General features: G+C 42.3%; 1 protein-coding gene across 1 annotated transcript in view; it reads right to left on the bottom strand.

The window, feature by feature from the left end:
• LOC137324371 (mitogen-activated protein kinase kinase kinase 21-like) overlaps window positions 1-17762 on the bottom strand; it is an 87429-nt gene that overhangs the window by 15943 nt on the left and 53724 nt on the right. The window contains exons 2-6 of the mRNA XM_067988587.1: window positions 11514-11694; window positions 8675-8823; window positions 5796-5971; window positions 3421-3661; window positions 1633-1755 (exon numbers count right to left, since the gene is read on the bottom strand). Coding sequence (XP_067844688.1) covers window positions 1633-1755; window positions 3421-3661; window positions 5796-5971; window positions 8675-8823; window positions 11514-11694 — 870 coding nt within the window. The remainder of the gene's footprint in view (window positions 1-1632; window positions 1756-3420; window positions 3662-5795; window positions 5972-8674; window positions 8824-11513; window positions 11695-17762) is intronic.

Below are 17762 nucleotides of genomic sequence, written 5' to 3'. Positions count from 1 at the left end.
TCTTAGCCCTACTGAGGGATTTCCTTGCACATTCACTTGCGATATCCACATCCTGTTGGTATACATATATGCTGTTCCGATGGCCGCTGGAATTGGCAGTATCAGTTTTGGAGCTCACTGAAGAAAATAAACAAAATTGGGGAGGGGGGCAGGGAAAAAAGCTGCGTGTTTTAGTTAAGTATAATTGTTTTTGAACCTCTATTATTTGTGCGCAGAATTTAAGATATTGAGAACGCAATTTATGATAACCACTTTTAATAAAAACAATACCGCAGTCAGGTTACTTTGTGACACTTTTTGTTGCCAATTTTGTCCCTTTCTCTGAAGGCTTAGACTCTGGTGTACAGTCCCACAGGCACCAGCAGCTCTCTGGTACTTCTTCTAAGCTCAATGTGCCTAGATGATAAATCCCAGTGTGGGTATTCAGTTATGAAAGCCTAGCCCGATTCCCACCCTCCCATATACACGTTCCAGTAGGAGTCAGTGCCATTAGAACCCTGCGTGATATCCCCTCCCGCCCTAGTTTGGGTGCAGAGGGTAATTGTAGCACCCCACCAGGCTGAGATCAACTAAATCAACACAGATATAAACAGAAACCCCTGATCTCTATGTCTCTGCATTGGGTGGTGCCTTTACCCATTCGACCATCAGCTTCAAAAATTTCTGACCTCTCAGTTCCTGTGTATCAGTACATTCGGTTCCTGGTACTGGACCAGCTCCAGAACTAAGAGACTGATCATGTGTGTGACTAATGCTGGAAGGGGACGTACAAGACCCAAACCAGGATGCCATCTCCCTGGCCATATGAATTGCAGAGAATGCCGATTGCTTGGTGCATTTTTCTAACAGTGCTCCCTATCTAAACTCAGTTCCTTTATCTGGCCTGGAGCTGTGGATTTACTTCCTGGAAGAAGCAGAGTTGAAGGCCTCTTTGCATTGGGGAGAACTGAATTGGGGATACCTTTCCAGTGAATCAGACTAGCATATGAGCCTTTTTGACAAGACCACACACTGCTGAAAGTGAGATGAGGGCAGAAATAGCCTATGAATAGTATCAGCTATGAGGAAGGTTTAACCATGATGTAGATCCCAAAGCCAGAAGCTGACATCAAAAGAAAGCCAAAAAGGAGATATCAACCAGAGGCTAATCAGAACTTGCTCAGTCAAGGTAGGCCTTGTGGCCAAAGTAAAGCAGGCTAAAAGATGGGGTTGGTAACTTTTAAAACCAAAGTCAACAGAATTATACTGACCGTTTAAAAATTTGGAGATCATCACTAAAATTGTAATTTAGTTAACAACATTATTTTAGGGGGATGGCGGGGGAGACAGCAAAAAGATAAAACCTTTTGCCTAGGTCGTCTTGGAATAAACAAGATTGTCACGAGAAATGAAAAGCAAGATTTTGGTCCAGAATAAGAAACTCAAAGAATGCCTGGACAAAATGTACTGCAAAGATATAAATTCCCTCAACCTTTGGTCATTTTTTTCCCTGCCCCATAAATACAGGAAAATTCTATGTGGAGGATAACTGAAAAAATAAAGAATCACATTCCAATCGCTTCTCTATTTGCCAAGCACTACAAAGCAGTTGCAAAGCACAGGATTGAACAACAGAAACTAAATTCCGCTTACGCTGTATAGCCCTGAGTCGAGGGATGATGGTAGGGCTGCTTGGCGGACTATAACTGCTGCCATTCAAGCTTTTCCGCTTGTCGAGAGTTGGAGATGCTTGAACTGTGATCTTGTGCTGAAAATCTATCAATTTAAAATAATTTAAAATGTCACAGTACGCACAGAACATGTTCCATCACAGTTACAAGCCCGACTCACAATATTACAAAGATGAAATCACTAAGGGCTTGGAGAAACATGAGCTGATATCAGGTCATGCTTGACCAACCTTCTAAAATTCTTCAAAGAAATAAAAGAGGATAGATAAGGAAATGCAGTGGATGTGGTTAATGAGTTATGAAAAAGTATTTGATAAGATACTTAAATAAGAGACTTATGGTGAGGAAAATGTCAGAGAATGTGGCCACCAGCATAGATGGCTGGAGGACTAAAAGCAAAGGGAAGGCTAAAGGGACTGGAAAGATACAAGTAATCCTCCACTGGGGTTTATTTAGCGGCCATTCTTATTTACTGTACATATAAACTATTTGAACTTAGGAACTGAGGGAGAAATAGCGAAATGGCACCAAATTGGTATAATGGCAAACTGTGACCAGGATTGCGACAGGATACAGGAGGGCATTAATAGGCTAGCACAATGTGCAGAGAAGTAGCAGATGCAGTTTAATGTAGAAAAATGTGAAATAATACATTTTGAAGTATAGGGAAAGGGAATACATCTTTAAGATTTTAAATGGAGTAGAGGGATGTTGATGTGCAAATACAGAGGTCATTAATGGTGGCAGCACAAGTAGATAAGGCCAATAATAGGCAAATGGAATCCTTGGTTCTATACCTCGAGAAACAGAATACAATAGCAAGGAGGCGCATGTTCAACATCTTAATTATGCAGTAGATGGAGCATTGTGTGTTATGGTCACACTGTTATAGAAAGGGCATAAAATAACGTAGACGGTGCAACATTGGCTCACTAGATGTTACAGGGAATGAGGGGTCACATTAATGAGGAGACACTTGAAAAGTTAGGGTTTTTCTCCCCCCACTAGAGCTTTGAAGTCTAAGGGATGAACTGATCGGGGTCTTCAAGACCATGAAAGACGATGATAAGGTAGATGGTGATAGATTGTTTCCACCTGTTAGTGAGATGGTAACATGTGGGCAAAAGTTTGAAAATAAGCATAAAGAATTAAAGGGGATATTAGAAAGTTTCTCTACACAAAGAATCCTCTGCCAAAACCATTGCTGAAGCAAAGGTCAGCAATTCTTTTGAACAGGAATTAGATAGCTGTTTGAAAAAGAAGAATATTAAAAGGCCTTGGGTGGCATTAGGCTAGGTGGCTCATATGGAGAAATTATTGGCAAAGTGTTGATGGCCTGTTCCTGTTCTGTTGCATTATATGTATTAAAGCACCCCTGCACTGAAATTTTAGCTTGTTTGTGGCGACTTTTCATGCCTTTTCTCCTGAAGGTGACTCCTTGCTGGCATACAGTTCCACGGGCACTGGTAAACCTCTGGTATCTCTGGACATGTAGAAGTTCAGAGAGTGTCGGCAGGCTATGACTGCTGAGGTATCAGTCAAACCCATCCTATCCTCACCGTTCATTAAAACATGTGCACTTTCCAGCAGGGGTCACTGGATAGCAATCAGGATCCAACACACTGGCTGATTTATCCCCTTAAGAAACACATTTCTTAATACACATTTGCATCAGACTGAAATTCCTGTTTAGCTTGACATGAGTATTCCCCCTGTGCACACACAGACACCTTAGTTTCTAAGTCCATACCTGAGGGCAAACTGATTCGGTTTCCATCTTTTAGCTTTAGCCGGTTTTTCCTGAACTTGCCTTTTCTTTTCTTCACTTTTGGTTTCTCTTGGTTCAGCTGGAAGATGAGAATGTTCAGCTCGCGTTCCAGCACATCAATCTCCCGCTCCGCCAACTGCTGCTCCCGTCGCTTCAGCAGCTCCTCGTGGGACTTCTGCTGCAACTCCGCCCTTGTCAACTCCTCCTCTCGTGATCGTAACTCCTAGGAACCACAACAGGACAAAGCTAAAGAGAAAACTGCAAATACTGGATTGGTCGCAACAGCAACTTGCATTTATGTAATGCCTTTAACTTACAATCGACATCTCAAGGCACTTCACAGAGGCATAATAATAAAAAAAATAATGGACACAGAGTCAAAGGAGGAGATATTAGGAAGAGCAATCATCAGCTTGGTCAGAGGTAGGTTTTAGGGAGGGTCTTAAAAGGAGGAGATGGTGGTGGAGAAGCAGGGATATTTTGGAAAGGAATTTCAGAGTGTAAGGCATAGGCAGCTGAAGGCATGGTCGCCAACGTGGGGTGAAAGGGTGGGAGGAGGGGTGGTGGGTGGGTGGGTGGGGTGTACAAGGAGGTCAGAGTTAGAGAAGCAAAGATTTCGGGAGCGAGAGCTTGAGGAGGTTCCAGAGATAGAGGAGAGACCATGAAGGGATTTAAACATGAGGATGAAAATTTTAAGTTTGAGGCACTGGGGGACCGGGAGCCAATAAACACAAATGTGACAATGACCAAATGTTTGCAACATTACATGCTTCAGTTGTATCATTGATATCGGTATGTTAAATAAGCCCAATGAACTACTAGAAAAATCACATCTAGGCCAGTATGTTTCAATGTTGTGCCAACAAACTTCTTGTACGATACTCCTAATTAATTGCTTCAAATTTGTCCCACCAATGACAAGACCTGTAATCACCAGTACTTCGCCCTAGTGTTATACAGCTCAAAATGCTCTCTCCAGACACAAGCCACATTTGGATATACAAAATAACTAAAATAAGGGTGAAGTAATTACCAGTGGTTACAGGTCTGCAATTGGCGGCGTTAATGAGTTAACATCACTAATCTATATCCTAAATCTACTGGGAAATGCATTACACAGTTCAGGAGAACACAGCGTGAAGACTTCACCCATCCACAATTGTTCTTTAAATCACAGTGACATTAGTTTTTACAACATTTCAAACCGTATGAAGCTAGAATCAGTCAATTTCCATGTGCTGAGTTCATTAAATTAAATCTACACTGGAGACTTATACAAGAGAATTTGGAGTAAATTTCATACAAGTTCATATCGTATGTGGATGACAGGCATTTTAGACATCAGCAATGACTGAGTGACAACGATACAGTATGGACAGCAGAAAATATGTCATTTATACTGCACTATGTCAAATCAAATTGTCTTAAAGCATATTACACATTGAATTACTTTGCAGTAAAGTGATTGTGGGACATTTCAGCTATAGAATACTGCCACATTTCCCTAATGGCACTTAATCACGGGCGTGACTTTACTCTGAATCCTCTCTTGTCCCTGTCGCCAAGTCACAACCTGAGCTTACACAGACGACAAACAAGAGAGGATGTGAATTTTATAACTACTGTGAAGATAGTTTATTTTGAATCGGGAGCCGTCCGACGTAGCCCTCAAATTGAGATGGGCTGGACCCAAGGCATCAGTATTTTTAGGATATGGGCCTTCAAGATGTTATGCCAACCATTGTGATGTGGAGGGCGCCCTTTTAACATTTACAGGTTATGTCTTAGCAGCAGTTTGCAGATTATACGTCATAACCAGATATAAATTTGTTCCTACTTTTAAATGATCAAAAAGTAATTAGTGCATCCAGACAAATTGCTCCAATCTTCTGTATCATGGAAAACACACTGCAACTGAAAGCAAATGTTCTCACCGGGGTTTTAGTAAAGTATAATTGTGGGTCTGTGGATTTTCTGGGCTTAAATATGGGTTATAGCTTCACATATATAATATATGACATGAGGTTAGCCAGTTACCAGTAACCAGTTAGCCTTTATTTTTTTTGTTGATGCTAGTTGAGGAAGAAACATTGGACAGCACACTAGGAGAACTTCATGCTTCAGCTTAAATAATGGGTCCACCCTGAATCAGCAGAACAGGCAGACAGGGCCTCAGACTCTCAACTGAAAAATAGTACCTCTGACAATTCAGCGCTCTCTCAGTAACTACACTGGAATGTCAATTTAGGTTATCTGTTCCAGCTCTGCCATGGGACTTGAGCTAAAACATCTAAGGTAACGGGATTTTTAAAAAACTGCACTAAATACTTTCAAAGAAGAAAAAAAACTGGACTCACTTTTTCCTTTGTCCTCAGCTCATTAAACATTTGCTGTATTTCCATCTTCCAATCGTCCTGCATGGAGTGAAAGGACTCTTGGGGCATGTCAGTTATGACTGTCGCCTCGATAGCAGTAAGCTGCTCCAAAATGGTAGCAAACGTTGGACGAACGTGAGGATCCTGGTCCCAGCACTCTGAAATGTACAACAGAATTATCCTTTCAAAAAAAAAACATTTATTTACTGTTTTTTCCCCTCCAATTTTCTCCCCACTTCTCCCGAAAGCACCAACTATTCCTGGAGTTTGGTTCCGCAGCCAATGGCACCCTCTAGTACCTTGCCTAAGTGACCATTCTTCGTGTCTGAGACTAGGCAGAGCTCATTGTCAGGCTATTAAATCTGAAGGCTATCACAACCAGGCCCAAGTTCCGCAGGGGTCACTGGAAAACAATCAGGTGTAAGAATTCTGGCTGGTCTTTCTTTTCCTCTCTAGTCCATGTATACAGAGGTCTCCTGTAGCATTCTAACTGCTGCCTAACTGAGATGAGATGAGCTACTGCAGCACAGACCATAACTCAAACCTAGATCCTTTTTGGTCTGTATGGCTTGGTGCTACACCTGGTAAAATTTGTTTTACACAATAGCTCACCAGGGGAATTTTGAGCTGTTCAATTTTACACAAAGCAAAAAAAAACAGGTCCACCAACAGAAATATAGAAGTGGAAAATTCTGTTCTATTCTGACAGAAATTTTATTGCAATCATTTGTACATTATAAAATTGATAGCTATGGTTTTACACACTGAAATCTAGATTAACCACTGGGATATTTTTTCTTGCCATATAGCCACCATGCAGATTCACTTCAAAGAAGAACAAAATTCACTCCCTGGTCTGTGCTGGGTAGCTGATCAGACAGGCTCCAGTTCCCCCAGGTTAGGGAATACAGGGAAAAGAAAATAGCAGACTCCTGATCCAGCGATGCCTGTTAGAAATGCCTGTGTGCAGATGTCGGGTGAGGACCAGAAGTGCTCGGCTATGATGCCTCCACTCGCTCACTTGAATGGCCTGCTGACACTTTACTGTCTAGGTTCACACACGAATAATAGCCACTTGAACAAAGAACAGAGGACATCTGCCACCCAGAGAACTGTATGCCAGCAAGAAGTCAATGTCTACAAATTTGGAGCTGGATAACCTCCTAATCATTTGCTGCAGATTTTGATCGAACAAGGAGGACTGTAAATATACCTTAAAGAGAAACTATAGCAGGAATTGCTGTATAATGCCTTCATTTATGCTCCAGATGGCACGCAGCACTGCTTCAAAACCAGACTTATAACACTTACACATTTTGTAATTCTACTACAAAGTGATGAACTAAATAGAGTAACCAAGTTAAACAGTGAATTCTTTTTTTAAATTAATAGACTAAGATGAAGGACCAAGGCCACATGTGCAGGTATCACCAAGGTTGAAAAGCCAGAAGACAAAGCAAGGCAAATCAGTAAGTATTAATAACATGAACGAAAGACAAAGAAAGAACACCAGAATATCCTTATGAGAATTAGCAATGCATATGGGAGGTGACCACCCTAGAGGACCCTAAATATCTACCATGGAGGCCTACAATGGATCCTTTCCCTCCACCGAGAAAGTTAGAGTAATCCCAATACAAACTAGGGTGGATACCACACCAAAAACTGAAGCCCAAAAGCAGGAGTGGATTTGGGGCTCAGTGTGACTGGTAACATTTGCCTCAAATCTGGACAAACACATAGCGTACCATAATTTACTATCCCACTCATTCCCATCACACATAGCGTACCAGTTTATTATACCCACTCACTTCCATTATACATAGCGTACCACAGTTTATTATACCCACTCACTCCCATTACATACAGCACACCAGTTTACTATATCCACTCACTCCCGTTACACATAGCTTACCGTAGTTTACCATACCCACGTAGTCCCATTACACATAGTATACCATAGTTTACTATATCCACTCACTCCCATTATGTTGAAGTACTGATCCATTTCTTGGCAAAATTGGTTCTGCACTTGCCAAGATTAAACTGCAGTTTCAACTGTGATCTTTCAGCTGCGCTCCTGTCTTACAAAATGCTCACCATGATCCATCTGGATTTTCTGGACCAGCAATAGGGCCAAGTCCATGCCCAAGAGCAATAAAGCCACTTAAACATGGAATAAAAGCAGAGACTTTGAAGTGAAAAATCCATCCATAACATTATCTTGTGATTAATTTTTTTCACTTTACAAGTCAACAACAAAGAAATGTCAAGCAGCAAACAGGATAAGCTATTGCCACAGCTCATACAGAAAGGTTTTTGTTGTTAAGGAAGTGAGAGCATGAAAATGACATCACTACTGACTTGTTACTTTAAAATGTAACTTTTGACATTTAACAAACTGACCTAAGTCAGTAGCAAAGTAGATTTATTTGGATTCTGGCTGCCCAATGTGCAACAGAGCCATGCAACTAGGTCCCAGGTTCAATTGCTGGTCTGTACTGAGTTAGATATCATCAGCCGGGGCACACCAGGGATACCACAACTGGCCCAACCCTTCAGTCAAGGTGGATTTGCTGAGCTCTGTTCCCTTCTTGTGTTGTGCAGAAACCCAACACTGGATGCAGTTGGCTTAGTATGTGAACGTAATAGTGCTTCACTGCAACAAGTTCATTGGCTACAAATACTTCACGCAATGTGAATGTGAAATCAGCAGGTAAAACGTACAGCAAAGAGAAAAACCAATCACTCGTAAATCAAAGTTACTAACCTTAAATAATTCATAATGAAACATTATTCAAGAAATCAAAGAAGCCTATTCTTTCAAAGAAGTCCATTTTACAAAAAGACCCCCTGCTTACCTTCCATTAGCTTGGTGAATGGTTCAGGACATGTAGATGGAATAGGAAGGGTTAATTTGTTGACAGCTACTCCATACGCTACTGCAAGGCCATCAATCCCACGATAAGGGACTTCTCCCGTCAATAACTCCCACAGCAACACTCCATAGCTGCATGCAAAAAGAGAGGACACCAAACTTATTAAGTATCAACAGTAGGAACTTTAGGAACAGGCTATTCAACCCCTTGAGCCTGATCCGCCATTCAATTAGATCATGGCTAATCTGTACCTCAACTCCATTTATCCGCCTTTGCTTCATATCCCTCGATACCCTCACCCAACAAATATCTATCAATCTCAGTCTTGAACATTTCAAATGATCCAGCATCCAGTGTTTTGGGGAGGAAGAAAACCCTGGATTTCCACCACCCTTTGTGTGAAAAAGTGCTTCCCGATTTCACCTCTGAACGGCCTAGCTCCAATCTTAAGGTTGTGTCCCCTTGTTCTGGATTCCTGCACCAGAGGAAATAGTTCCTCTGTATCTACCCTAGCAAACCCATTTAACATTTTAACCACCTCGACTGGATTACCCTTGAAACTTCTAAACTCCAGGGAATACAAACCAAGTTTATGCAACTTGTCCTCATTATTTAACTCTCTCAGCCCCGGTATCATTCTGGCAAATTTGCACTGTGCCCCCTCCAAAGCCAATATATCTTTCCTGGGGTGCGGTGCCCAGAACTGAACGCAGTACTCTAGATGGGGTTTGACCAAGGCTCTTTCCAAATGAAACTTCATGAGATAAAGGCCAACATTCCATTAGCTTTTTTGATTACTTTTTTTTAAAAAACCTGTGCACTAGCTTTTAGTGATGTGTGTTCCTGGGCACTTAAATCCCTTTGCTTCTCAACAGCTCCTAAGTCTCTCACCATTAAGAAAATATTCCGATTTGTCTTTCTCGGATCCCAAGTGGATGGACGTCACACTTCCCCCCCCCCCCCCCCCACTGAATTCATTTGCCACAGTTTTGCCTACTTGCTTAGTCTATGTCCCTTTGTAGCATCCTGCTCCCATCCACACAACTTACTGTGCCTCCAGTAGGCTATGTTCAATACCTTTGTTGGTCTAAATGAATCAAAAATGGATAACGATTATTATCCATTTATGCTCCAATTAATTGATCTTATTTGCAAGAAAAGTTACTGTGCAACAATTAAACTTAGTGCTTCTAGGTAGCAAAGAAAATCATTCCCATCACTGATCCTTAAAGTGAATTGTTATTGCTCAGATTTAGTCAGAAAACCAATATTTTCATCGCCTCCAAGACTTTTAATGCAAAATTGCAGTACTTAAGCAGCAAATCAGGCTTAGGCACTCACAGGATCTGTCACAGGACGTTGCACTGTACCAAATCACTTGTCGACTGACTGCTATCCAGTGAATCTTCCTGGAAGCATGTGTGAGGATAGGATCAGGGTCAGCAGTGATGGCCCCTTCATAGTCAAATAGCCTGGCAATACAGTCCACCACTTATACTGTCCGTGTTTCTCAGGGACAGCTACCTATATTGGGCAAATAGTGCTACCCATCTGACATTACGATAGGAGTCAATTACAAAGGCACCCCGCTTAGAACGTATGAAGTACACTGGCTATTTCAGGCATGCTTTGTCACAGAATCCTTGTTTTTAACAGATCTTCCTGCAAGTTTTCATCCCTCATCCATTGCTCATCTTCCGGCAGCTGCCTGAGAGTTTGCTTTTCTTTCTCTCTCGCTTTCCTTTCTTGCTGTGCCACTTCGGTACTCTCCCGTTCAGTTGGACAAAAGGTCAGCGCTACAGTCCCGTGGCTGCCTCCTGCCACTTGTTTTACAACAACAACTTGCATTTATATAGCACCTTTAACATAGTAAAACATCCCAAGGTGCTTCACAGGAACATTATCAAACAAAATTTGACACCGACCCACATAAGGACGGACTTGATGCAAGTTAGGATATGGGCAGCAGAGTTTTGGGTGAGCTCAAGTTTATGGAGGGTGGAAGATGGGAGACCAGCCAGGAGAGCATTGGAATAGACCAATCCAGAGGCAACAAAGGCATAGATGAGATGAGGTAGGGGCAGAGACAGGCAATGTTACGAAGGTGGAAGTAGGTGGTCTTGGTGATGGAGCAGATATGTGGTCAGAAGCTCATCTCAGGGTCAACTAGGTTGCAAAGATATGGAAGACAATTTAAGCATTGTCCTGTAAATGATATTTAACCTTGCTTTCTCCTGCTCAGAAGGTAAATTCTATAGCCTACACTCTATTCAAGGTATCACACTGGTTTGTATGGTCTGAAGAAAGTGCATAGCCTCAGACAGTGCCAGGGGGAGGGATGGAGTCGGTGGCTAGGGAACGAAGTTGGCAGCGGCAACCAAAGACAATGGCTTCGGTCTTCCCAATATTTAGTTGGAGGAAATTTTTGATCATCCAGTACTGGATGTCAAACAAGCAGTGGGACAATCCCTATCCCTACCACCCAATCCCTTTGGCGGGCGAAGCACGTTAGCACCAACACGCCCGTTATAAGCAGTAGGGAGTGTACTTACCATGAGGAAATGAACACTTGGGCAATGTACCAGAGATCTGCCAGAGTCCCCCCACAAGAGTCAGTGGCCTCAGGAGAGAAAGGGAAAGAGGTGGATGGAAAAGGACAGTAGCTTTCAAACCTGCATTCTGGCTTAATTACAGAAAAAAGAAACTGTTGTTACCTTACTCAAAATTAATTCTGTATTCGCAATAGCTTCCTTAAAGTACTTAGTAATTGCAGCATAATAATCCACAGTTCAGTGTTAAGACAGTTCGAGATCCTACCTACCTCCAGACATCACTGCCTTTGGAAAACATGGAAGATTTGATAACCTCAGGTGCCATCCAAGCATAGGTTCCTGCAGCACTCATTTTAGTCGTTTTGTGCCACTCCCTGGCCAAGCCAAAGTCCGTGATCTTCAGTGTCTTGTTGGCTATATCATCATTTTCAATCTTCTCGAGTAACAAAACTGGGAAGGGGGAGGGGAATATGAAAGGCAATTTAAGCATTGTCCTGTAAATGATATTTAATCTTGCTGTCTCCTGCTCAGAAGGTAAATTCTACAGCCTGCCTACACTCTATTCAAGGTATCACTCTGGTTTGTACGGTCTGAAGGAAGTGCATAGTCCACCTCTATACTTTATGATCAATATTACCACCAATGGAACATTTTTAAGTACATGAGTACCCCTAGAAAAGCCACAGCCTGTACCGGCCCCCTCACAAATCCCAGTTCCATAAACAACTGGCCAGGTCACTATGTGTAATAAACTGGAACTGAGCTGAATGGATTTGCAAGATGGTGACAAAGCATTTAAATGTGGCCCAGTTCTTTTTTGAGGGGGTGCAAGGGAATAGGGGAGAAGGAGAAGAGTATTTTTCTGCAGTTCTCCTCAAGATGATAGGCTCCAGGGGCACCTGCAACCTTCTGGTACCTCGCAGAGGCACCAATTGTAGCACCTTAAAAGGGAACTTGTGGTTTGTTCAGCTTGGGTGATGCACCAAGCTGTGCCTTTACCCCAGGAAAATTGTTAAGTTGAATTCAGATGTCAGGAGTCCATCTATTCAAATAAAAAACTGTTTAATTCTCATCAGTTAGAATCCATTACAGCACACACCAGAATTACAATATCAAAGTGTTTAAAATAGGATAATCATTTGAATATCAGGGACTTACAGAAGAATTTTTTTTAAACCATAAACAAGTCCCAGATGTAATTCTGCTTCATGTTGCAATGGATGTTAACATGGAAATTAAATTCTACCTCCAGTTCAACGTAGGAACATAGGAACAGGAGTAGGCCATTCAGCCCCTCGTGCCTGCTCCGCCATTTGATAAGATCATGGCTGATCTGTGATCTAACTCCATATACCTGCCTTTGGCCCATATCCCTTCATACCTTTGGTTGCCAAAATCTCAGATTTAAATTTAGCAATTGAGCTAGCATCAATTGCCGTTTGCGGAAGAGAGTTCTAAACTTCTACCACCCTTTGTGTGTAGAAATGTTTTCTAATCTCACTCCTGAAAGATCTGGCTCTAATTTTTAGACTGCGCCCCCTACTCCTAGAATCCCCAACCAGCGGAAATAGTTTCTTTCTATCCACCCCATCTGTTCCCCTTAATATCTTGGTTGAGGTGAGGAGACCAAGATGAAACAGACTCCTTGAACCTTTAAAGACACACAGCCCCCAGTGCAGGCACAACTGAACTTAAAATCTACCTGATCCCATAAGCACAGTGCAACAAAAATGTAAACGCTTCACAAAAATACATATTTGCAGATAAATGCTTGAAAATTTAATTTAAAATAAAAAGCCCTTACCAGGGAATTCCTACCAGCATTTGGGCTTGCTAAACACTTCAACTTGAAACATTGGAGCATGTGCAGCGAGGTCAAAGTTCTTATTAATTGCTCTAGAAGCATAACCCCACCCCAAAAAACAGAACTAAAATTGTCCAGAGTTTTACAGCAGGGTTCTTATTTTGTACAGAGGTGCCAAAAACCACAAAGTTGTCCACAGAATTGCCAGTTTAAACGCAAAGGTGAGGTGCCTCATAATGGTACACTCTATCAACAGCAGAACCACACAACTTGCAATTTAATCTCACACTTTTATTGATCTTCCCAGATCAACTCCGGTGCTAGCTCCCATTTACCAGTGTTTAAACTGCAAACAATGCCTGTATTGTAACACTTATCTCGGGAGTCAACACCATTAGGGCAAGTTTCGAATTCCACTCCATCATGTTGTTGAATCTCAAAAGTATTTAATTAGTAGTTTGAGACGAATGATAGAATAATAGTTGACCACAGAATTTCTGAAGCATTAGCATGATAGCTGACCACTGATAGTTTCCGGAGTATTACCCAAATTTGTCCTGTGTGTCACCACTTACCGCTCTTAGGACAAAAGTGAGACACAACAGGCACTTCTGGTTTTACGCTGGGTTTTGGGACAATGACGCTAAACCGGCCTCCATGCATCAGACTTCTGTATGGCAGGCTGATTTGCAAAACGGGGACTCAGCCTTCTGTGCATGTGCAGAAAACCACCCAGGTTTCCTTTTTGCAAATCAGCCTCCTCCAACTGGCTTGTCAGGCAGCGGAGGCATAAGTCAGGATAGAATAGTTGTGTATTTTTTCTTAAAACTCAAAATTACAAAAGGTGCATGGCCTGAGACAAGATGCTGGACCAGCCCTGTGCATCAGTGTGGTTGCATTGTCATGTGATTTGACCTCTAGGCTCATACATAAAGAATGGGCACTTAGGCGAACTATCGAAGAGCTGCTGTTTTTTTTCTCCTCCCTGCTTTCAAGGAGTTGACTCATTCTGGGGTAGGTGGAGCCAAACCCCCAAAACAGTTAATTGCTTAAAAGGCGAGAATGCGGTATGACCAGGACAATGTAGTTTTTGTACGGCATCTTCCAATTTATATTCACTCAACTTACCTAGTTATATTATTTAACATTATGTTCATTCAGATGCACCAAAGTTAATTACCAATTCAATCAATCCCCAATCCTTTTCCACTTCACCTTTAGTTATTTCTGCACAATCTATTGTATACTAATGACACATTTCCCAATGAATAACACTGTACACTAATCTGTACAGGATTTCATCTGCTACTGATCTGACCATTTACAGATTTTATTTAACTCCTTTTGTAGGTCTCTGGGTGTTTCTTCCAATTTAAAATTCCCCCCTAGGTTAGAATCATCTGAAATTAACCACTTTACATTGGATTTCTGAGTCATATCGTTTATAGGAGCCTCAGCACCAAGTACCGGGGACTCAACTCAGGACTCTCTCCCTCTCCCCCCCCCCCCCCAACTAATAAGCCCAATCTATACGCATGTCCAGGTTTTACCTTCTATTGCTTCCACTTTCAGTTTCAGGTGCAGAGAAGAGTAAAGGGAAGAGAACTGGCATAAAAAGATCACTTTTTAAGTCAGCAGGGCTCAAAGAGTTAGAAGGTTGTGGGTTCAAGACCATTAATCTAGACCAACACTTCAGTACACTACTGAGGGAATGCTGCATTGTCAGAGATGCCATCTTTCAGATGACTTGTTAAACAAAGATTCCTGTCTGCTTCTTTAGGTGGATGTAAGAAAATCCCATGGCATTTTTTTTCCCCAAAGAGCAGGAGTTCTCCCAGTGTCCTGGTCAATATTCCTCCCTTCTGAAATATCACCAAAAACAAGTTACCTGGTCATTTATCTCACTGCCGTTTAGGGGACTTTGATGTGCGCAAATTGGCTGCCGTGTCTGCCCACAAAACAACGACTGCACCTCAAAACAATTCATTGGAAATGAAGCCCTTTGGGATGTCCTGGGGATATTTTTTTTTATTATTCGTTCATGGGATGTGGGCCTCGCTGGCAAGGCCAGCATTTGTTGCCCATCCCTAATTGCCCTTGAGAAGGTGGTGGTGAGCCACCTTCTTGAGTGGCTTGCTAGGCCATTTCAGAGGGCGATTAAGAATCAACCACATTGCTGTGGGTCTGGAGTCACATATAGGCCAGACCAGGTAAGGACGGCAGGTTTCCTTCCCTAAAGGACATTAGTGAACCAGATGGGTTTTTACGACAATCCAGTAGTTTCATGACCACCACTACTGATACTAGTTTTTTTTTTTATTCCAGATTTTTATTTAATTAATTGAATTTAAATTCCCCAGCTGCCGTGGCGGGATTTGAACTCATGACTCTGGATTATTAGTCTAGGCCTCTGGATTACTGGTCCAGTAACATAACTACTATGGTACCGTACCCTTGTATGAAAGGTGCTATATAATTGCAAGTCTTTCTTTAGTTATATTTTTTCTGTACTTTGCATTTGAGACCTTTATTCGATATAATCAACACCATCAAAACATTTAACTACAGAACATTCTGAAGAGGGAGGGAGAACAGCCAGAGGTCGTGGTCCATATTAGTACCAACGACATAGGAGGAGGGATGAGGTCCTGCAGGCAGATTTTAGGGAGCTAGGAAAGACATTAATAAGCAGGACCTCAAAGTTAGTAATCTCCAGATTACTCCCGGTGCCACACACTAGCGAGTATAGAAATAGGAGGATAGAGCAGATGACTGCGTGGCTGGAGAGATGGTACAGGGAGGAAGGCTTTAGATTCCTGGGGCATTGGGACCGGTTCTGGGGGAGGTGGGACCTGTACAGGCCGGATGGGTTGCACCTCAACAGAGCTGGGACCAATGTCCTCGCTGGGAGGTTCACTAAGGCTGTGGGGGAGAGTTTAAACTAATTTGGCAGGGGGATGGGCACGAGGATGTAGCATTGGAAAGGAGAAACAAGGTGCACAAAGGATTGGGAAAGACAGATAGCACTAGAGTAAGAAATAGTATGGTATTAGGTGGGTCAGACTAAGAGAATACAAGAAGGTCCAAGATAGGTTTACAGTGCATGTGTTTAAACGCACGAAGCGTGGTAAATAAGGTTGGTGAGCGCCAGGCGCAAATAGCCACATAGGAATATGATGTTGTGGCGATAACAGAGACCTGGTTCAAAAAAGGGCAGGATTGGGTACTAAATATTCCTGGATACAAGGTGTTCAAGAAAGGTAGGGAAGGAAAAAAAGAAAGAAGTGGGGGGAGGTGGCAGTATTGATTAAGGAGAATATTGCAGTGCTGGAGAGAGAGGATGTCCTGGAGGGGTCAAGGACAGAATCTATTTGGTTAGAGTTAAGAAACAATAGATGTGCCATTACACTAGTGAGTGTATTCTATAAGCCATCAATTGGTGGGAAGGATATACAGAAACAAATCTGCAGAGAAATTAGAGGTTCAAGAGCCATACAGCAGTGATAATGGGGGACTTCAATTATTCTAATATAGATTGGGATAGTAATAGTGTAAAGGGCAGAGAAGGGGAAGAATTTCTGAAGTGTCTTCAGGAGAACTTTCTTGATCAGTATGTTTCCACCCAATGAGGAAGGAGACATTGCTGGATCTGGTTCTGGGGAATGAAGTGGGTCAAGTGGAGCAAGTGTAAGTAGGGGAACATTTAGGGAACAGTGATCATAGTATCATAAGGTTTAGATTAGCTATGGAAAAGGACACAGGAATCTACAGTAAAAATACTTGATTGGAGGAGGGCCAATTTCAGTGGGTTGAGAACAGATCTGGCCCGGGTAAATTGGAATCCAAGATTGGCAGGCAAAACTGTAATTGAACAATGGGCGGTTTTAGAGGAAATGGGTCGGGTACAGTCTAGGTACATTCCCATGAGGGGGAGAGGTAAGGCAACCAAAGCCAGAGCTCCATGGATGACGAAAGAGATAGCGAGTAAGATGAAGCGGAGAAAGGGGGCGTATGACAGGAGTCAGGTTGATAATACAAGTGACAACCAGACTGAATATAGAAAGTTCTGAGAAGTGAAAAAGGAAATAAGAGAGGCAAAGAGAGAGTATGAGAACAGACTGGTGGCCAACATATAAGGGAATCCAAACGTTTTCTATAGGCATATAAACATTAAACGGGTAGTAAAACGGGTAGGGCCGAGTAGGGACCAAAAAGGAGACCTATGCATGGAGGCAGAGGGCATGGCTGAGGTACTAAATGAGTACTTTGGCAGCATCTTCCTTGGTAAAGACAGATGCAAAGTCACTGTAAGAGCAGCATTATGGGAGAACTAACAGCACTGTGAGGAAACTTTTAGAAACGATAATCTGGGGCAAAATTGTCACTTGGACAAGTGTGGATTAATTAAGGAAAGCCAGCATGGATTTGTTAAAGGCAAATCTTGTTTAACTAACTTGATTGAGTATTTTGATGAGGTAACAGAGATGGTTAATGAGGGCAATGCGATTGATGTGGTGTATATGGACTTCCAAAAGGCGTTTGATAAAGTGCCACATTGCTGCAGGAGTTCCTCAAGGCAGTGTCCTAGGCCCAACCATCTTCAGCTGCTTCATCAATGACCTTCCCTCCATCATAAGGTCAGAAATGGGGATGTTCGCTGATGATTGCACAGTGTTCAGTTCCATTCGCAACCCCTCAAATAATGAAGCAGTCC

The sequence above is a fragment of the Heptranchias perlo genome, chromosome 8 (assembly GCF_035084215.1).
Source record: "Heptranchias perlo isolate sHepPer1 chromosome 8, sHepPer1.hap1, whole genome shotgun sequence".
Classification (NCBI taxonomy): domain Eukaryota; kingdom Metazoa; phylum Chordata; class Chondrichthyes; order Hexanchiformes; family Hexanchidae; genus Heptranchias; species Heptranchias perlo.
This window is presented reverse-complemented; position numbering and strand designations above follow the sequence as displayed.